Consider the following 22298-nt stretch of genomic DNA (forward strand, 5'->3'; position numbering starts at 1 on the left):
GATTTAAAACAGAAATGTAACCAGAACCGAAAAATTCAAAATTTTTGTATATCCATACCACACAAAATATCAAAATATTCAATCACTTTAACCAAAACTCAACTTCATATATAACCAAAATTGTTCATATAATTCTAAACCAAAACCACAACCAAACTGAAATCGAAAACCAATAAAGGCAAATTAGAGTCGAACGAAAACCAAAAATGTTTATATCGAAATAAATTAGTTAACAAACAATTATATAAATAAATCTGTCAACAAATATACTCCTGCGCTTTCAAAGCGCGGGTCAAAATCTAGTATATTATAGTTTTGGAGTCATTTTAGGGTCTTTGCATGTTCATGTATACTTTGGAAAATTTTGGAGATTCTAGTGTAATTTGAAATGCATAACTGTGCAGACGTGTCAGAGGTTTAGACCGGGTGGAAGTCTTCCCACCAATGGATGAAGCTCATAATTTTTCACAAGCATGAGATTCGAGTTAGCTTTAAAATTCTGCCGGTTTGAGGTCGATCCATTGATTAGATCAAAATTTATCCACATATTACTGAAGAGTGGTCCGTCTGATGCGCGAGAGGACTCTTAGTATCATGGACCCTGGGGGGGTCGAACTGTTCACCCTCATATATGAGTCGGTTCTGTTTATCGTGTATGACTTCCAATCTAAAAGGACATATTTAAAATTTTCTTTTATTAAAATATATATATAAATAAAATTCATAAATTTATACATTTTTAGTTATGATAATTTGAAAGCATAATGTGTAAATCTGGAAACCTTAAAATGATATGCATTTAAACATAACCAGTGAGAAATGTTTTGTGGAGCTAAAACTTATTAGAATCAATCATTTAAGAAATTGTTAAGCCTATTAAATACTTTTTTTGAAAATTGGAAGATTGTAATCAAACACAAGCCTAAAACTGAGTAAAAAGGTTTTTCGAAACTAAAATTTATAAATAGTTATGTATGGTCTAACATGTCACACAAAAGGTTAAATTTTTGTTATCAATTGAGAATGCCATGATTAAATATTTGAATATATTAGTTTAGTAAATGAGTTGGTTTGAAAAGTTCTGAGAAATTGCCAAACTAAGCCAAAAATAAACCAAAATATTTGAATATATTTGTTTAGTGAATGAATTGATTAAACCAAACTAAGCCGAAAACAAAGAGCATGTAAAACTGTTTGGCATTTTCGGCTTAGTTTGGCAATTTCCCAAAATGGAAGTTCGGATAGTTCGGTTCAAAACAACTCTTAAAGAACTAGATTGAAATTAATGTTCAGTTCGATTTGGTTTGGTTTTGAAGTGAAAAATTAGGTTTGGCTTAGTCTAAGATACCGATACAGCGTAGGTAACAAGTAACCATTCGACGTTGACCTATGTATGTATTTGTCTTTTTGAAACTTAATATTCAATCGTGTCTAACAAGTAACCAAGGTTGCAAACAAGTCAATGGCTAAAGCAGTTTATTAACGACTGTTAAAATTCTAAAAGAGCAATTTAGTTTACACTCTTACTAGCTAGTTACACAGTACCACAAAGACACAAATGGCGACGTCACTCAGCCCAAACTAACTTGAATATATTCTTACTAGCAGTTGCAGAAATCACATTGTTGCTCCTGTTTCTCAACATCTCTTCTTGTGCTGAAACATTCCCGTCCTTCAAAAACACAGATTGATTGTTTTCTAGTTCAAAATATGTGTGTTTAAACAAAGATCTCATGCAAGGAAGAAAAAGAAGAAGAATAAGAAAAGCTTACTAGTTGAGAATAGGCAGAAGCAAGAGATACAAGTGTTGGGTACATGTCAAGAACAGCTATGGCTATTTCCTCAGTTACCTGCGGAACCTGCACCAAGAAAAGCTTAGAACCAATCCACAATACTTTACTCAAAAGACTTAAACAATAAAGATACTTATTATCAGCATACCTGCATAAGCTGAATGGCAAACACATCGCTGATCGTCATTTTATCAAGATCTTGACACCTTTTCACAAAACCATCAAAACAAGGATACGCCGCCACTTTGTTCTGGCCATCATCATCATTCACCAGCGACTTGTAGTACTGGTGTATTGATTTAGTGAGATGGCCGTATTTTCTCAGCGTCTCACCAAGCCCGCTTGTCCTCAACACATCAAACCCCTCCAGAATCTCCGTTGTGAAACAACTACACAAGCATATATATATATATATATACAAGTTTGGTTCCATCTCTCAAAGGTTAAATGCATAAACCAATCAAAAAAGAAACTCTTACGCTGTTTTGATGCTTTCTGCTGCATCAGACTGGTTTGGATCCCCTTCCACGACGTATATCAGCTTCTTGAATCCAGATCTCTGATAAGCACACACACCAATTTTAAAAGAAGAAAACAAGTATCAAGGAAACGTTGAGTAAGTAGAATACTCATCACACACCTGAAGTCTAAGCTTTTGGTCTCTGTAGCGATTGTCTCTGATTGAGGAGCGTAAATCATCAATGTTCTTCCTCTCAACAATGAAGTCCAGAACATACTCAGTCCCAAGGCACTTGTGCCTAGCGATCCAGATACAGTCCCCTACTGGTAATCTTCTAACCTACAGATTCAACAACCATCATTCCAGTTAGTTTGTGTTAAGTATGATGATATTTGTCCATGAAAAACAAAGGATAACCTCAATCTTGATCTTGAATTCAGAGCATATGTAATCAACTATTTTCCTGGATCGTGATCTGTGAATAAGAACACTTTGATAAGTAATTCATAAGAACGCTCAAATCGAAAGAAATGAGCAGAGAGGAAAGATTAGATGCTCCACGTACCCCTTAGTGGCAAACTGTTCCCGGTCATCGAGTATCAAGATCACTTGATAAGCTTCCTCAAATGCTTCTCCAAATGTAAGAGGAGGAAGGCATCGGATATTAGTATCTGAAGGCAACTTTGTAACCATGAAACATATAAATGCTCATTAATAAATATACTTACTGCTGATCTCAAGTAATAAAGCTAAAATTGTAAATGGTTACATACAGAAGATGAGCAGGCTTGCAATGGATCAGATGGTTTTAAGGTGTATCCATCATTGCTAGAGCGGGACTTCTTAGCATGAGTTCCCTCCAGATCAACTTGACCTGTAAATTTTCAGGTAAGAATTCATAAAAGGAAACATCCAACCTTCAACAGACACAGCAATAAGGATCATATGATTGCTAAAGACCCTACAATTTTGCGGTCTAGAAGGTCCTGCTGAATCTTTCCTTCTGTTTCGAGAGTCCGGACAGGGGTTATAAACTTCTGCTTGACGAAGATGGCACATTACAGATAACCAGAGAGTTGATGGATCTTTGTCCTGAGATCCATCTGAAACTTCTCTGAATGCAGCAACGACTTGTTCCTTAGAATACCCAAACGGTGTAAACTATACAAGAAAAAGACAAAAAATTAACAACACTGTATAAGAAAGAAAACTGAAGATTTAAGATACCATTTTGAAGGAGTACCTTTTCAAGAATATCACTAGGAATGGCTGTTTGTTGTTCTCTAATGGTACAAGAGGAGATGAAATTTTCATTAGCTGTTTCATTATCATCATCTGATAAGATGTCAAGTGTAGGTAATCCAGATCGTGTGATACAATCATTTGCTACTTCCCGACCTTCATCTGTCAGCATGTACCTATGAGAAAGAAAAAACTATCACATCCTATGTTACAAGGTAAATGTCAACTTATCTACATATAGTACTAGTCAAAAGCCACAAAGATATATATATAGTTTAAAGTTGAGTATGTATTTTACTTTGCAGGGTTGCTAGATTTGACCACTAAACCCTTATGTATAAGAGTAGTCATGCAGCTCCATCCACTATACCACTCCCTCTTAGAGTTTCCAAGTCCTGCTTTCCCTTTTCCTTTCTCTGGACTAGTAACAAGGAAGAATAGATCAGAGAGAAATGATATCTAGGTACAGACTCAAATCAACATATCCAAAAGGTTAGGAAGGAGCCTGATTCATTACCCAACAGGAGCGTGTGAGAGGCCACTAGCTTCAGCAGCATCAATAAGCTCTGCTTTGCGCATGAACTCCTTCCCATTCGCAGTCTCTCTGCAGGGTATAACCAAAAGAACAAAACAGTCCTGAAGAAGGGTTTACAGAGAGGGGAAAGCAAAAACACATTGAGAGTATCTGAAGTAACCAACCTGTGCAACGTTATTAGTAATGCATAAGCCACAGAGTTTCTTTGCGGAGTGTAGCGTTTTCTTCCCTTACCCTTGTTCCCTGAAACAATAAGTTTAAAACCTTACATTTGATGTCTCATAATGAACAGTTAACACCATTTACCAGCAGAGTTTTCAGGTAAATCTTCTTGTTCAGAAGTTTCAGCTCCATTATCAAAATATCCTTTCGTCATCTTAAGCATCCACTTGCCAAAGCCCCTACACCAACCAAAACCCAATAATCAAACTGAGTGATGGGATGATTCAGCGACTAAGAGAGTAATAAGACTTCACATTCAATGTTACTCAAAAAGCCCTAATAGCTCAAGAAACATACTTTATGTGGGATAAGTCTTTGAGTGTGGTAATGGGATCCTTGGAGTCGCACACATTTCGATACGCCTTGATAAATGTCCTCTCCAGGTTCTCGGACAGACCCTTGGGCTTATCTGCGTACTCTCGCTTCTTCATCAACACGTGATCCGCTAATCCTTGGTTCTCTCGACACACCACCCTTCTCTCCTCATCCATCACTACCCCTCACTCCAGAGAAATCTTATCACAACCTCATCAAAGGCTCCAACTTTCGTTTGCCGGAGATGTGGAATTAGCGGTTTTACGATTGAAACCGATCGGTTTAGATATTCCTGATCAAACAGGTTTTCGAATCAATTTTAGTGACTGAATCCTCTTTCTGGGAAAGAGGGTTTCAGCCAAAGCCTACAACAGACTGAAAGACGTTTCTACCCCTCCTGGCTCCCTTTATAAAATCAAAACGTCTTCTTCATTTTTTCTTGCGACGACGGCTAGTTTTAGGGTTTCGAATCAAATCAGGATTTTCAGCAAGCTGCGAAACAAATATCGATTTTTTGTAATTTATTCCCGCGAGATGATTTACATATCGACTCATCTGCTTACTGAAGTTCTCGAATTTTCAATTTTTGGGTTAGATACGTCTTCTTGATTTCTTCTTCTATTTTTTAAATTCGTATTGTCTAATGGAGAAGGGAGAGAAGAAGAAAATGGGAAGAGATAATGCCATTTTTAGAGAGCCTTCTCTTACATTGAATTTTTTTTAAGAACTAGGGCACTGTGGAGGCAATCTCTGTTCTCAAATTCATGAGCAGTGACTGTCTGTTTACGCTGCTGCCTATAATCAACTTTACTAATTTTAATTTCCTAACCGGTTCTCAATGTACGAAAGCTATTCCGTATCATCAATTAAACCGGTGGACCATGACATAGCCCATAAAGGACTACTCAAATCATAATTTATGAAAAATCCCTTTAAATTGAAGGGTTTTCTTTTGAATATGCTGTTTTTTTTCCCGTCAGTCAATATACTACTATCAATTTTACAACAAAATATAAGATGAAAATTGTAATCTAAACCAAAAAGGGAAATATAATTAAGAGGCTCTATTTGGAAAAAAAAATAATAATTAAGTGGCTCTATAATTCAATTATCGAAAATATTTTTGTCTTTTATTCTGAGTAATAATGACGTCAGAATCATTGATAGTTAACAACTTAACATGACAGTATATTACATTTCAAACAACTTTAAACCAACAATGCGCCAATGTTTTGGCATTTCCATCAATCATTGATATACTGATTTACAGTTTTAAACTTTTAATAGATATATGTTGACACTGAAAATATAGGCTCTCACATTCCTTCCATCTTCAAAAAGATAAAATAATCGAAAAATAGTTTTACACATGTTATAAGCTTTCAATTCGAATGCCAAAAACATAGAAAAATAAAAAAAAACTTGTGAAACTTTTGTCTTCGATTATTTATATATTAATTGGGAGATTGGGTGAGATAACACTAAAAAAAACCATAATTCACTATCTAACTAAAATCACACCTTCTTTCCTCTTTTCTCTTCCTATATCTCTCTACCTTCTCTTTACAAAACTAATTTCTCTTTTTTTCTTAGCTATTTCACAAATAAACCTATATTAATTCTTAAAATATATCCTCACAATGCCAATATATTTTTTTAATAAGATAATGCCAAATAGATTCATCTTATCAGTAGTAACATGCATAATCTCTAGCTAGTAACAAATGAAGTTGAAGTTGAGAACATATATTGATTAAAATATATAGAACTAAAACAACTTAATCATAGACATATAAATCAGAACGTAGTTATATACAAATTCAAGAAATGAAGTTGCAAGAATCCGTTCCCATCAACTAAGCAATCACGAGTAGTTCGAAATTAAGCCTACCCCATTGTTAATCCCACCAAAACCCAATAACATCACCCGTCTTGAAAGGTCTTCCCCCAAGAACGGAAGGCAATCCATATAGCTTGAAGTTTCCATGCTCATCTTTCTTCATTGCCACACCTGTTGTAACTTTAGAATGGTGCTCATAGAGATACACCATCTCGAACGAGTCAGGTTTTAGCAATCCTTTGCAACGTTTGCTACCCCACAGAGGAAAGATCTTGGCTTCTACTAACTCTTTCGGGATCGTTATCGTATTGCTCGAATCTGTGTCTGATGCTGTCAACGTTATAATGATATTCCACTGGCTGACTGGATTGAAAATCTCGTTATTTTTTCTTTTTGAACTGGCTTTCGACGTCTTGTTATTTTTCCTTTCCATGATTAAACACACAAAGATATATGAGTGTTTTGTGTCAGCGATATATGTAATTTAGGTTTGTATTTTAAGGAACTTGTTTCTGTATTTTTACCAAAAAAAAAAAATTTGTTTCTGTATTATGGGTATATCTATGTATATAATAACAACAATAAGTTGTGGTGCGTGGGTGATCGTAATTAAGAAATTGACTGTAAAATAGATTCTGTTTTTTTTTACATTAATATCGTTAGACTCATGCGAAATTAAATTGAACATGTTATCATTTAGCTAAAATAACACGAATTTGTTTAATATCTCATCATATTGTGGCTAGAATCACACAATGCTTCAAAGTACGTAACCTTTTGTAATCTATACTATACTAAAAAGGGGATATAAGCCATGGAGAGGGTGTCCACATAGGATAGAAAAATCAACCAATCAGAGAACCCGAAATTGCCATGTCATCTCATTTACTTTTCGTAAAAAATAAAAAAAACAATGCGAAGGTGAGAATCGAACCCGGGTTAGTATGATATATATATAGGACAGTTACCACTAAGCTATTGAAACATTCTTGGACACATATACAAGAACCACTAAGTATATAATCACAAACTCTTATGTACATTTACAATAATATAAATTCAACTTTCAAGACTCCGATACTTTGTTTTGTAAAAAAAAAAATAAGTAAGTGACTAAGCTAATATATTCTTAGAAAGTGTGATAACGTTGACAAATATGAAAAAGCATAGATTTTTGTTTTCGTGACAAAGTTAAGAATTTTGTAAAAGTAAGTTTAACATATAAATTTTCGTGACAAATATGAAAAAGAATAGGAAACAATTAAAATATACTTCTCTAATGTCTTAATAAAATATTATTTAAGGGTGTAATAATTAAATATATTAATTCAATAAATTTTGTAATTTATAGACAAAACAATAACACAACAAATTTTGAAACATTTGTTTAACCTATCGATTTTTTTCATGAGAATCCAACTAAACAAGATAAAAAAAAATAATTAGATTTACAAATATTTAATTACCATTTTATTCAATTTTGATTAATTTCAAATTGTCATAATGTATCTTTTTGAAGTTACAAATATGAAAAAGCATAGATTTTTGTACAATTTGACAAAACAACTCAAAACATATTTTTCTAATGTCTTAATAAAATATTATTGAAGGATGCAATAATTAAATATATTAATTCAATAAATTTTATAATTTATAGACAAAAAAATACCACAAATGTTTTTAAAACATTTGTTTAACCAATCGATTTTTTTTCATGAGAATCCAACTAAACAATTAGATTTACAAATATTTAATTACTATTTTATTCAATTTTGATTCATTTAAAATTATAATAATGTATCTTTTTGAAGTTACAAAAAAAATAATGTTCTTTCTTTATTAAACTAACATTATATATAGATTCTATATACACAAAATAAATATAATATAACAACATAAGCTTGCTTTCCCAGATTCATATGAAAACTTTTTAAGTTATCCACCAAAGCAAATTAATTAAATCAATGAAATTGTTAAAATACAGCAAATTAATATATAATTTTATTTTAAATTAAATTATTTAAAAAGTGTATTTTCGTTCAAACAAAATAATAAATAAGTAAAACTGATTTGATGGTAATTTTTATGATATATATATATATATATATATATATATATATATATATCAATTCTGTGAAAGAAATAGAAGTTTAATATGAAAAAAAATCTTAAATACAAAAACCTCTAAAAAGTAACAAAAAAACTAATAAATTAAACTATGATATCACTTAAAAGCTTCTTAGACCATATTAATAAAATATTTAAGTGATAATAAGACAAATTTGATTTTTTTTCCAGCAAAATTTTATTATTAATTAGCATCAGTTATTTCAAGATATTTAAGAAATGGTGGACAAAAAAATAGGATGGACATTAATGATATATGAACTATGAATAGTACTTTGTTAAGCAGACTTAGATAACATATCTGCATATCCATTTCCAGTCCTTTTTGATGCATAAATTCAATTTCTCCAGAGTAGTTATTCCACAAGTAGATCATATGAGATATTGTTTTGATATGTAGATTTGTTTTTTCAATGTTAAGAAGATTGATAACTGTAAAAATGTCTCCTTCGAATATGATATGTCTATAACCGAGTCCCCAACATGAAACAAGTTTGTTTAAAAAGTAAATAATTTTATTTTTCTTATATTATATAATCAATATATATTATTTACTGATAATAAAAATATAGTTATTCTTCTATCACAAATATCTATGCAAATATGTGAATCAAGTACAACAATCAAACAACATAATGATTTTCATAAAGAAAATTTAAAAAGTATATTTATGTTATGTAGTCATATTTTATATTCTTTAAATAATGTAATACAATATTATACATTATTTTTTTAGAATTGAGAAATACATATATCAGTTAGACAAATTAAGCGATAATTAAACAAATTTGATTTTTATTTTGTGAGCAAAAAGTTTATTATTAATTAGCATTACTTATTTCAAGATGTTTAAGAAATGATGGACAAAAAAATAGGATGGACATAAATGATATATGAACTATAAATAGTTTTTTTTAAAGCTGACTTAGATAACACATATGCACATCCATTTCCAGTCTTTTTTGATGCATAAATTCAATTTCTTCAAAGCAGTTATTCCACAAAGAGATTGTATGAGATATTGTTTTGATATTCAGATTTGTTTCTTAATTGTTAAGAAGATTGATAAGTGTAAAAATGTTTCATTCGAATATGATATGTCTATAACCGAGTCCCCAACATGAGACAAGTTTGTTAAAAAGTAAATAATTTCATTTTTCTTATATTATATAATAAATATATATTATTTACTGATAATAAAAATATAGTTATTCATCTATCACAAATATCTATGCAAATATGTGAATTAAGTACAACAATCAAACAACATAATGATTTTCACAAAGAAAAAATAAAAAATATATTTATGTTATGTAGTCTTATTTTATATTCTTTAAATAATATAATACAATATTATATATTATTTTTTAGAATTGTGAAATACATATAATATCTTATCCGCGCGTAGCGCGGTTAAAAAATCTAGTGTTTCTAAAACCATAAAATGTTGGAAAATAGATATTCTTCGGGATGGTTCGTGTGGAATACATACACTAAGTTTATAATCCGTTGTATTTCATCCGTAAGATCTTTATTTTATTAGTATACAAATATTTAATAAATCTATCTATACTATTATCTATGAAGTGATTTGACTTATTTGTCGCATTCTCCATGATTTTAGTTAATTTGCTTACTTGTCATATTTTTTCATGATTTTAGAATAAATCATTAGTTTAATTAATATTATTATTAATTTTTTAATATTTTGATATCTATATATTAATTATGATATTTAAAATCATGATAAACATGAACCTATTTTACCGATATATATACTAATATTTTCTAAAAAATATTTTAATGTATAATAAACATGATATTTACGACATTTAATTAATAAATAGATTTAAATAATATATACCGATAATATCATCATTACCTTTTCTCTCATTTATAATTTTAATGACTAATATTATAGCCAATTTCTCTGATTTTTTACTGAAAATATTGATCAAATACAGATTATTATAAAATTTATATATAAGTATACTAATATATCTGAATTAATCAGTTTCTTTAGTTAATTTGCTTATTTTTCATCGTTTCCATAGTTATATGATAAATCATTAGTTTAATTAATATTATTATTTAATTTATTTATTTTGATATCTATATATTTATGATGATATTTAAAATAATTAATAAACATTAACATATTTTACCAATATATATATATATATATATACTAATATTATTTTTAAATATATTTTAATATATAATTATCATGATATTTAGGAATTAATAAATATATATTAACAATATCTACCGATAATATCAGCATTATTTTTCCATCATTTTATAATTTTAATGACTAATATTATAGCCAATTTCTCTGATTTTTACTGAAAATGTTGATCAAATACAAATTATTATAAAATTTATATATAAATATACTAATATATCTGAATTAATCGGTTTCTTTTGTTTATTCGGGTTGATCCTTTAATATATTGAATCATATTCATATACTATGCTTTCTAAACATAACATCTTCGGTATTTTCAAATCCAGACTATTTTTTCTATTTCGGTTTGGTTCGGTTTTGAATGGTTTGGTTTTACTGAACACTCTTAAACTATTGTTATTTGTTAATGTTTTATATTTGTAATTTTTTTATAATCCTTTTAGTACCACATGATTTCTTTTCAGTCCAAATAAAATATGTGTTAGTTTCACATACAAAATTTTCTAATTTAGTTAGTACTATAAAAATATTTTGATCCAAAATCAACATCACATAAATAAAAATATGAAACAAAATAATACAATATAATACATTGATTACCAATATGAATATTGAAATATTATAATTTATAATAATTTAAAATTTGTATCTAATTCAATTATTATTATCTTATAAAAATAGAATTAAAAATTGTTAGATGTATACATACATTTATCCGCACAACATTATTTACCAGCAGTTCATAAACAAATTTGAGCCGTACTCTAAATTAAACAGAGAAAGCAAAATTGAGCGAACTCTTCGGTTTAATTTTTTTATATAAGATTTTGATTAATTTGGTATAATTGAAGGATATATTTGTTTAGAAATTATTTTTATAACGAAAATATTGCTTAACCGATCAGTTTACTGTTTACCAGGGAAGCGAAACCAAGTGATTTTGCGTCAACCGGTTCTGACTATTTTTGTAGAATTCGTGACATACCTGAGGCCAATTATAGTTGTGTTTGTTGTTAATTAGGCTGATGCATGAAAACCTCATGATTGTGAGTAGAGAATTACATGGAAAAGTTTTTTTCCATTTCCTAATCAGTTTGGTGCGAGTCTGTCGAAACATTGGAGTAATTGCCTGCAGGAGTTGCTGAAGACATGGTTGCTACGCTTCTTGTTAGAAGAAACATACGTTGGTTCTGTGACACCGTTTTATGCCGCAAGGACATGGTATCTGACATGTCTCCTTGGGGTTTAAGTCTCGTATTTGGCACACACTATCTTTCTGTTTTGTCGGGATGAGGATCATTACTAGAAGTTATATAGTTATTATCTTGCTCAGACAAATAAACATTGAACTTGATTCTTACGTTTAGACACCAAGAAATCAGAAAAGATACTTAAGTTTGCTTAACTGGTATGAGGTCTCATATGATAACAGAAAATAGAATTAGTTCTGAAGATAGTAAAGTCTCTCTCATATCCCCCTCAAAACGACGAAGCTTTGAGAACCAGCATTCTTCTGAATCTTTGAGATCTTCTTCAGAATATCAGCAAAAGCGTTCTTGTCCTGTAAAGATCCACAAAAGAGATTGATTTTCTCCATAGTTAAGCTCAGATATCATAATCTTAGAATAGAGTTTTCTAGCAAAAATATTACCTCTCTGGTCTTAAGTCTTGGCTTGAACCCGTTGACAAGGTCCTGTGTAGTGACTTGCTTCTTCTCCATCAGAACAGCGCGGATTTCGTCTTCGGTCACAGGTCCCGTAGCAGAAGCTGGAGTTGCTTCAGCTTTCACGGCTGCTGCGTTGGATCTTGAAACCGAGTTGCTTTTCTCTTCCTTCACATGACAAGACAAAAGTAAATACACTCCAAAACGTAAAAACAGAAGCAAGTGTGACTTACATTTTCAGCCTTCGCTTTCTTCTGAGCAGAGCTGCTGCTGCTGCTAGGCTTTTTAGAATCGACATCATTCAGTTTTCTCTTTCCCTTGGATGGTTTTGCAGAAGATGAAGGTTGTGCCGGCTGCTTTGGAGGAGGACTGCTCTCAATATGTACTTCTTTGGTCGCATCCTTCTGTTTCGAAATACTGAAGTTTGTCTCCTCATCTGAATCACCGTCGTCTTCATCTTCGTCAGAGTCATTCAAACCATTAGACTTACCAAGCAACTTCTTCAACTCTTTACCAGATTTGCTCAACCCTCCCTCCTCTTCTTCATCCTGTAAATTAAAAAAAGTTGGGACATCACAGAGCCAACAGTTCAATTCAAGTGTTTAATAAACCAAAGATAGACAGACCTGCTTTATTTCAGGAGGAGCAGGAATCTCAGGTGCCAGAAGATCTTCACGTTCCTCAGGATCAATATCAACAGCCTCATCATCATCAGTGAAAATCTCTTCATGCTCCCAATCATCCCCTAAATAAAACCAAACACACATTAGGAAAATTAATTTACAGACAAATTTGAAAAAAATAACAACAGACCTTTCTCAATGTCATCATCATCATCCATGTCAAGATCACCACCCCTTGGACCTTCTTCATCGTCATCATTGTCATTACTCTTTTGATTAAGACCGAGTCTACTCTTCCGTGACGCCTCTTCCTCTTCATCTTCCTCCCCTTTGTCGACATTACCTTCTTTTTCCTCGCCGCCTGATGACTTCTTACGACCCCTGCCACTGCTTCCACCCGCCTCTTTGTCACTCTCACCTAGGGATGTTAACATGGGTAATTATCCATGGGTTTACCCAAACCCACTAATAATGGGTTGGGTTTTTACCCGTTTAAGATTTATTGGGTCGATTATGGGTATTAATTTTGAAACCCATATTTATATTGGGTAAATATAAAAGGGTAATGGTGTACCCATGGGTTTTCAGTTATATTATTATATTTTCACCATTTTAATTAAATTATATAAAATTTGCAAAAAACGTTTTTTCCGCCAAAACCGTAAAAATAAATTATCTCACAGAAACCAAAATATGAGTTTTCCCGCTGAAACCGAAAAATCGAGTTTTCCTGTCAAAACCGCAAAACCGAGTTTTTCCGCCAAAATCATAAAACCAAGTTTTTCTGTCAAAACCGCAAAACCGAGTGTTCTCGGAAAACCGCAAAACCGAATTTTCCCGCCAAAACCTCAAAACCGAGTTTTCCGCCAAAACCTTAAAATCGAGTTTTCCGACTGAAAACCGCAAAACCGAGTTTTCCGACTGAAAACCGCAAAATCGAGTTTTCCCGCCAAAACCGCAAACCCGAATTTTCCCGCCAAAACCTCAAAACCGAGTTTTCCGCCAAAACCTTAAAATCGAGTTTTCCGACTGAAAACCGCAAAACCGAGTTTTCCCGCCAAAACCGTAAAACTGAGTTTTCTTGCCAAAACCGCAAAAACAAGTTTTTCCGCCAAAACCGCAAAACCCAAATTTTCCGCCAAAACCGCAAAACCCAAATTTCCTGCCAAAACCGCAAAACGAGTTTTCCTGCCGAAACCAAAAAACCAAGTTTTCCCGCCGAAACCGAAAAACGAGTTTTCCCGCCGAAATCGCAAAAACGAGTTTTTCCGCCAAAAACGTAAAGCAAGTTTTTCCGACAAAATCGCAAAATCGAGTTTTCCCGCCAAAATCACAAAATGAGTTTTCCCGCCAAAACCGGAAAATCGAATTTTCCTGCCGAAACCGCAAAACCGATTTTCTCGTCAAAATCGAAAACGGGTTTTCCCGCCAAAATCGTAAACGAGTTTTTGCGCCAAAACAAGTTTTTTTATAAAATTGTGAAATCTTGTTTATATATTAAAACTGACATTAATGATATTAATATTTTATATGATATTTTTAGAATAAATAAGATAATACTTTGGGTACCCATGGGTAAACCTATACCCTATTGGGTTATTTTTTGGGTTTGGATTTCAACTTTGATGTTTCTGGGTTTTTACAGGTTGGGTATAAACTGGGTTGGGTTATTTGTGGGTTGGGCTGGGCTGGGTTATTTTACCCTAAGTTAACATCCCTACTCTCACCGCCTTTCATCATCCACCTCTGATACCCATCAGCCGTTTTTCTACGGTTATCCATCTTCTCCTCCGCTTCTTCCAGTGTAAGTTGCTTATACTGTGCAACCTTGTTGAAGTTATACCTAACATAATACAAAAATCTCTCAGAATCTACCATTTTAGAGTTTACATAAAGTTAAGAAACATACCAAGAACCAGCGGGAATAGCGACAAACTCCTTGTTCTGCATCACTAAGAGATAGTAAGTAGCAGACTGGGAGCCTTCAAGTTGCCCCTGGTACTGAAACTGTCCAGTCTCATCTTCCAAGATCCAAGGCTTCTTCTTTAACTTTTCCTACAAAATCCCCACAAGCATTGTCTTAAAATGATTTGTAATAACAACACGATGATGATGATGATCCAACACAACATTACCCTTTGTGCATCTGTGAACTGACGACCCTGTGGTATGTCTTTACGGAGAGACCATTTGTTCTCATCAGAGCCCTTCTTGAAATTGGGAAGACCAGAGGCAAACCTACCAATGAAGTAGTTCTTGTCCGTGGGTGTAGCCGCACGGACGTTATACTCCTACAAAAAAAGAAACACCCCTATTTGTTTTTTTTTTTTGTCTTCATCTCTCTCTCAAAGCGATTATGAAAGTGAAAGAATCAAAAACCCGAATCAATCTGGTGAGGACTGTTCCGCAATCGAGACACTTGGCTTTGTTCTCGGCCATGGTTTTGCCACACTTTAGACACAACGTCATGTGCCTGCACGAGCTTCCGTAGAGATCGGACCGCGATCCACAGCCCATGCACGCCGGCTTTAGGATTAAACAGTGCGACATTTTTGATCGGATCCAAGGAATTGTTTTCTTGCCTTTCTGTACACGTCAAACAATACACAGAGAAATCGAATTTATTTAGGGTTTCTTGAATTCAAAATCCAAAATTACGGGAAGGAATCGACGATGATTTTCAATGTGTTTAATCGAATCGCGAGGGTTCTCTGTTACCTTGGGGTCCGAGATTGCAATTAGAATTTGTGTTTTAAGAGAACGGAGAAAGATTTGTCTCTGTGGAGAATACAAGGAGAGGGGATACAACCGACTTATATAGGGATTCAGATCCGTCATGCCAAATGACTTATCTGCCCTCAGATGAAGAAATTCTGTATAATTAGATTTCCTTTTATAATTTCATCTAAATCATTTTATTGGTAGTCTTTTTTCTTCAAAATATATACACACTCACTAAAAAATTAAAATAATTACAAAAGAACAACAAAATAAAACTGAACAAATGGTTCTCATTTGAAATAAATAAATATATATGAAACATATCGACACTTGTCTTTATTTTTTATTTACATTCAGTTAATTAATTAAATTTTTATAAAAGTATTGATATTATACTAATTTAAATACCTTTTTAATGGATCTGATTTAACTTCGATTTTTATTCAGGGTTTAGTTAAATAATTAAATCTTAATAAAAGTATTAATATTGAACTTGTAAAATGCTCTTCAAAATATTTAACCAATAATGATGCTCACTTTTATTCTAACACTGTTTTGATCTTTCCACACCTTTACCATTAAATGTAAAACATGTTTTCAAGTAATGTCAAGGTTGAAAAACATTTGGAAGCATATATTTTTCTGTCTCCCATGGGTGCTTCAAGAAAAGACCAAAATACCAAACTGATAAACAAAATCTAAGACACTCGTTTCATAAATCATTCTTGTTCAAAACTACATTTGCACCAACACAAACATGAAATAAAAGCATTACAAACTTCAAAAACAGATACGGTTTCGTTTCATCATAAGCTAAAATTCGCACAAACACACTTAAGTCAAAGCCTTTTCCATAAAATGGAGAAAGACCCATCATTCATATAACTCCACCAACACATCCTTAGATGAGGAGCTTCTCAATAGCATCCTTAAGCTGCTGAATCTGAGACTTCAACTGGCTAGCCTCGTTTGATGTAACCGAACAAGCAATCACGGGTCTTGTCACACCACATGCTCTTCCAAGTGCTTGTTTCGATGGCACAAACACATACGGCACATTCTGCAACCATTCAAAGGTAGAGACAGAACAACTGTTAAGATACAGATCAGAATGTTTGTACAAAAGATTATTGAAAAAACAACAACAACAATATGCTTCAAATGTGAATCACGGTCTTTGGTCTCATGTCAGTCCAATATTCATGAATCAATACATACAAACTAGTGTTATGTAATAAAACAATATATATACAAGATTCAACAGCACTGACTAAACACATCACTTAAGGTCTGTTATTGGAGCAACAAATGAGCTTCTCAATGCTAATCAATCAGTAAAAGTCTTTACTACATTAAAATTCTTGTCTAAGAAGCCAACCAAACAATCATACACAGAGATGCATAAACGTCCTTCAAGATTCGTAAGGTAAAAGAAAGGATAAGAAGAAACCAATACCTTGTCTTCAGCGAGAAGAGGAAGATGAAGAAGGATCTCGAGAGGCTCAGCATCAGCAGCCATAACAACGAACTCAGAGATACCACGGTTCAATGTCTTGGTAGCTTCATTAGCTCCTTTCTTGAGCTGTTTGTAGTTCGTAGCTTGCTGGACAAGATCGAGGATTGTTATCGCTAGCTGAGAATCAGCTAACGGGTACGCCTTAGGGTTAACTGCCTCAACCGTCATCTTTCGCCGCAGAGTTCTAAGAGAAGAGAAGAGATGAGAGGAAGCAGCTAGGGTTTTAGTTTTTGTTAAGAAGAGACGATGATTTAGGGTTTTATAAAGGGAACCTTAGTGGTGCCTCTGGCTGGGTCAGTAGGTTAGAAAACAGAGGAAAAATATAAATATTATAAATGATTTAAGCCCAGCCCAATTGAGTTAAGCAGGCTATTTGGAAACCAAAGAAAAGAAACTGGATTCAACCAGAATTTTACTTAACTGAACTAACCAAAAATGAATGTTCGAGAGTAAAATAGTAAGAATAAAAAAGAATGGTTGTTCCTTATCAATTTTATCAAAAAATAATTTTGTTCTTTAATTCTCTAGAAAAAAAATAAAAGAGAATGAGAGGGAATTATTATTCCTTGTGAATGGTAATTTTTTTAAGAACGTTAGGGAATACATTATTCATCGCCGTTCTCTGGTCACCATTTATATTCTTAATTTTGGATAAAACCATATCATATCCAAACAAAACCTAAGATAGATACTCGGGTATATTCAAAAATTTCTAAATTTTAGATCGTATTTGGTTTCAATATTCTTATGTTATCAAATTTCTGTAACTGCTTTGGAAACCAAAGAAAAGAAACTGGATTCAACCAGAACCTTACTAAACTGAACTAACCAAAAATTATCTTAATTTTGGATAAAACAATATCATATCCAAACAAAAACTAAGATAGATACTCAGGTATATTCAAAAAATTCTAAATTTTAGATCGTATTTGGTTTCAATATTCTTATGTTTGAATCAAATTCATGTAAGTGCTTTGGATTTTTTTTAATTGTGTTTTCTCGGTTTTGTTAAGATATTTTGCATGAACCATATATTAAAAAAATCTTCAAAAGATCCAAAAAAATATTTTAATTATAATTTTTTTAAATCATTTGAAGTTTAATAACACTAAATTTTAAAAACTAGATTTAAATCATTCATTGAATAAGACTAGAATTTAAATTAAATTTATAAATACAATATCTAATAACACTAGATTTTAAAATAGAATTTAATATCATTTGAATAACATTGGATTTTACTTAGATTTAAATTCTATTAAAATACAAGATTGAATAATACCAACTAAGTGAGATTCATCTCGAATGTGTTTGTCCAAACATAAAGGGGAACTGCTAGCTGAAGAACAACATAAAGCGACAACTGACATGAGTAAATGTTTCCAATCCATCATACACAAAGGCCAAAGCATTGAAACTTGAAAGTCATATTATCTTATTTTTTACGCCATATGAATATCTTTTACATATTTGTGATGTATATAATGTAACAAACGTACTTTCATGAAATAACTAAATATAGAATGCATGCAGACTGAGACTTCTTGGTGTTTATAACATTTTAGTTTGTATACTCAATAGCAAACAATGAGATACAAATTATAGATTCAAGATTTGGAGAATTATTCGAGTGAATTTTGTCATCCATAAAAAATGTTATAATTGTATTTCTTTAATAAAAAGTTCAACACGACAACTGTAAGAAATTTTAATTATAATTTCATTTTAATAAAATATTAACAATAATTTTTTAAAATAACATTCTGGACTATTTAACTTAATTTTTAATATTATATGAAAGATTAACATAATTCCCATTTGTTTCACAAAATTATATAAGAATTTGTTAAATAAACAAACTGTTCATAACGTGGTCATTTAAACGTGGTCATTTATGTAATAAAATTAAAACTAATAGAAATATATATATTTTGGACAAATCTAACAATGTACAACCAAATACCAAAAATAAATACAAAATTGAATGTTTGATTTATTTACTCAAATTAATTTGAGTTTTTTGGATGTTTTCAGATCTATTTTCGGATCCAAGTAGTTTGTACAGATTAAATCGGGTCTAAATTTTTGATTTTTTTTTTGGGGTTAAGTTTGGTTCAGATATAGACTAACCAAAACTCAAGCTGAAACTACTAAACAAAACCGAAACTAAACCAAATCACAACCTGATAAAACCGAACATTAGAAAAATCGAATCAAAAGCGGATAACACGTTAAACCAAAAACATATAAAAGAAATAAAAATATTCCCACCAAAGAGACCTCAGATCGTGTTTGCTTCACCGGATCGAACAAGAGAGAAGAAAGATCTCTCACAAGTAGGAGGAGAGACGATAACTAGGGTTTAGAAGAGAGGCGAAGACTTAAATTTACAATGGCGGAGGATCTGGTTCTCGATACGGCGATTAGAGATTGGGTTCTGATCCCTCTCTCTGTTGTGATGGTTCTCATCGGTATCCTCCGGTACTTTGTCTCCAAGCTCATGCGTTCTTCTCCATCTCCCGATGCTAAGATTGTCAAAGAAGGGTCCGTTTCATCTAGTTATCTGCACGACGATGATGATCTATCTATGTGTTGTTTTCGTGTGCTGATTCGATTTTGTTTTGTTTTGTAGGCAAGTTATTATCAGAGCTCGGAATCTAAAAGCCGGTGCCAATTTCATCCCGTTGAGATCGTTCCGAACTCGTAGACTCTACTTTAGTAACGAGGTATGCTTCAAAGTTGCTATCTTTTGTCAACTTGTGTGATTCTTTAGAGCTTAATGTTGTTGTGGGGGTACGTACATAGCGTTCTTTGATTCTCACAACTAAAAGTTGAGTTCTGTGTTGCCGTTTGTGTAGAAATCTGTTACCTTTATGTACGAGTAAGGGTTTTAGTTGCCTATTGTTACTCTTTAGTTATCTCTCTGTTTGTCAAAAACTAGCTGAATTCTCTTTTGCGCGCTCATTGAAGATGCCATGCCAATGGATAAAGTGTTATCATTTGTGTACAAATCTGTTACCTTTATGTATTACCAAAGTAGGTTGTAGTTGATTATTAGCTGCGCGAAATCTGGCATGAGGAAGGGTTTTACTTGCCTGTTGTCTCTCTTTAGTTACCTCTTTTGTTTGATTGAGGGAGAATAAGGGTGATCTATCAGATGCACAGTTGCAGATTAATGTATTTTAGTTAGTTCCCGTCTTTTGGATGTGTAATGCTGAGAAAATATGTGTTGTTGACTGGTGCAGGAGAATGGTTTGCTACATGTTCCCAAGGGCCAAGGCACAAACCCTCAAGCTCAGATGTTTTCTGATCCTAACATGGCCATGGATATGATGAAGAAGAACCTTTCCATGATTATTCCCCAGGTAGGTTGAGTTTTTTAAGTTTTCCTTTTTTTCTCTTTGCGTTCTTTGTGATGTTTGAAACTGATTTTGCTTGCTTACCTTTTCTGCAGACGCTCACTTTTGCATGGGTCAACTTCTTCTTCTCTGGATTTGTTGCAGGTCTTGTTTCCTATTGAAATTTGATACATACCTAGCTGTTTCACTCTTGTTGATGCATCTAAGTCTTCTTTGTTTATATTACAGCCAAAATACCATTCCCACTGACCCAGAGGTTCAGGTCAATGTTACAGAATGGCATCGACTTGAGCACTGTCGATGTTAGTTACGTGAGTAGTCGTTCGTGGTAAGTACCCAAGTTACTTGAACGAATCCAGATTTTTCGATATTTTCTTCTGGTTGTTGCCAATTCTCTTGTTTCATGAGCTTTGCTTTCACTTTTTCAGGTACTTCTTAAACTTGTTTGGATTAAGAGGCTTGTTCAGTCTCATTCTCGGTGATGAAAATGGTTAGTGTACTAATCTTGAAATTATAAAATCATGCTGGTAGTAATGGTATACATTTTGCTTCTTGTGCAGCCATTGATGACACACAACGTATGATGCAAATGGGTGGGTTTGGATTTGATGCATCAAAGGTATTCTCATATTAACCTTTCCTTGTGATCATTCTCTCACTCTTGTTCAAATGTTACTCTATTTTTCGCTTTCGATCTTTGTCCATACCTAATTCAGTTTGCATTGCGACTTTGATCAGAGCTTGGGTGCAGAGAAAGACGGTCTCGACATAATTCAGCACGATTGGGCTCTACCTCGATTCGAGCAGCGTGCAGAGTCCGTATTGAGAAAACTCGTGAAGTAGAGACAATGACGATATAGTTTTCTGACACAACACGTTGAAACCAGATCAACTCTGTAGAAGCTTCGACATAAAACCAAATCTTGTGTTTTGCTTTTGCTTTTTTATTTTTCAGTTTTTGTTACTGTGTTCTCTATAAAATCTTCCCCGAACAGTATCCGGTTTATTTTGGTATGGATTGATTCAGCGTATGCTACAAAATAGGAATGCTTCGGTTAAGTTTGGTAAGATTTGGAGATGTTTTCGTAGGGCTACTTAATTTTTTTTTGTGGGACAAAATTACTTGGAATTATTTATATACTATAGGGTGATCATATAAGAATGGAAATACAAAAATATTTTTATAATTTTTCTTAAAAAATGTAGTTGTTAGATTTCATTTATTTCTTTTGCCAACATATTCTAACCATTCATTTATATTCTACCAACTACGTGTTTCATTTGCGTACGTGGATATAATTTTTTTTACAGATACTTATTATTAAATACATTATTAATTAAAAACCATTAAAATTATTTTTTATATATAAATCATGGAGCATTACGATATATTTTTATAGTCACGTGTTATCACTATGATAATTTTTATAATCCTTAGAAAAATAAATTGGTCCATATAAATATATATTATATTTTTTATTAAACAAAATATAGAATTACCTAATATGATTAACATATATATACCAATTAATGATTATGAATAATACATATTTTATAACAATTTTTGTATACTCTTTCTTTTTTTAAAATTTTATATTATTAAAAGAAATAAAATAATCACATTAAGTATATAATCAAAAATTTAGATTTTTTCTTATATGTTATATTTTGAATCTTTTAAAACGACTATAAAT

The 22298-nt window shown here is 32.3% G+C and overlaps 5 protein-coding genes across 6 annotated transcripts; 1 reads left to right on the plus strand and 4 right to left on the minus strand.

Annotated features, from left to right (window-relative positions):
* Positions 1 to 1463: 1463 nt before the first annotated feature.
* On the minus strand, positions 1464 to 4827 carry LOC106366117 (crossover junction endonuclease MUS81). Of its 2 annotated transcripts, none has more exons than XM_022692343.2 (15): positions 4550 to 4827; positions 4337 to 4431; positions 4195 to 4273; positions 4013 to 4099; positions 3794 to 3916; positions 3497 to 3671; positions 3219 to 3414; positions 3027 to 3127; positions 2819 to 2934; positions 2671 to 2728; positions 2434 to 2592; positions 2273 to 2352; positions 1942 to 2182; positions 1773 to 1859; positions 1464 to 1698 (listed from the first exon to the last, which is right to left on the minus strand). In XM_022692343.2, the coding sequence occupies exons 1-15, from the start codon at positions 4741 to 4743 to the stop codon at positions 1675 to 1677; spliced, it is 1815 nt and encodes a 604-aa protein (XP_022548064.2). In that variant the 5' UTR covers positions 4744 to 4827; the 3' UTR covers positions 1464 to 1674. The 2 variants fall into 2 exon arrangements, with proteins under 2 accessions (XP_022548064.2, XP_013661127.2); XM_013805673.3 differs by having other exon boundaries at positions 1464 to 1672; positions 4550 to 4826.
* Positions 4828 to 6465: 1638 nt separating this feature from the next.
* On the minus strand, positions 6466 to 6840 carry LOC106362700 (putative B3 domain-containing protein At4g12617). Its single transcript, XM_013802559.2, has one exon. It carries the CDS (start codon positions 6838 to 6840, stop codon positions 6466 to 6468), a length of 375 nt encoding a protein of 124 aa, XP_013658013.2.
* A 5207-nt stretch (positions 6841 to 12047) lies between these two features.
* LOC106364104 (transcription initiation factor IIF subunit alpha) lies at positions 12048 to 15783 on the minus strand. The gene is made up of 10 exons (XM_048740796.1): positions 15727 to 15783; positions 15388 to 15594; positions 15144 to 15299; positions 14918 to 15063; positions 14736 to 14851; positions 13199 to 13426; positions 13012 to 13130; positions 12619 to 12933; positions 12374 to 12553; positions 12048 to 12283 (listed from the first exon to the last, which is right to left on the minus strand). Exons 2-10 carry the CDS (start codon positions 15556 to 15558, stop codon positions 12191 to 12193), a joined length of 1524 nt encoding a protein of 507 aa, XP_048596753.1. The 5' UTR covers positions 15559 to 15594; positions 15727 to 15783; the 3' UTR covers positions 12048 to 12190.
* A 634-nt stretch (positions 15784 to 16417) lies between these two features.
* LOC106366115 (NHP2-like protein 1) lies at positions 16418 to 17536 on the minus strand. Its single transcript, XM_013805672.3, has 2 exons — positions 17186 to 17536; positions 16418 to 16789 (listed from the first exon to the last, which is right to left on the minus strand). The coding sequence occupies exons 1-2, from the start codon at positions 17411 to 17413 to the stop codon at positions 16631 to 16633; spliced, it is 387 nt and encodes a 128-aa protein (XP_013661126.1). The 5' UTR covers positions 17414 to 17536; the 3' UTR covers positions 16418 to 16630.
* A 1967-nt stretch (positions 17537 to 19503) lies between these two features.
* On the plus strand, positions 19504 to 21698 carry LOC106366112 (ER membrane protein complex subunit 3). The gene is made up of 8 exons (XM_013805670.3): positions 19504 to 19789; positions 19878 to 19971; positions 20491 to 20610; positions 20700 to 20748; positions 20833 to 20932; positions 21033 to 21094; positions 21165 to 21223; positions 21343 to 21698. Exons 1-8 carry the CDS (start codon positions 19638 to 19640, stop codon positions 21445 to 21447), a joined length of 741 nt encoding a protein of 246 aa, XP_013661124.1. The 5' UTR covers positions 19504 to 19637; the 3' UTR covers positions 21448 to 21698.
* The last annotated feature ends 600 nt before the right edge of the window (positions 21699 to 22298 follow it).

This window comes from Brassica napus, chromosome A9, assembly GCF_020379485.1.
Source record: "Brassica napus cultivar Da-Ae chromosome A9, Da-Ae, whole genome shotgun sequence".
Lineage (NCBI taxonomy): Eukaryota > Viridiplantae > Streptophyta > Magnoliopsida > Brassicales > Brassicaceae > Brassica > Brassica napus.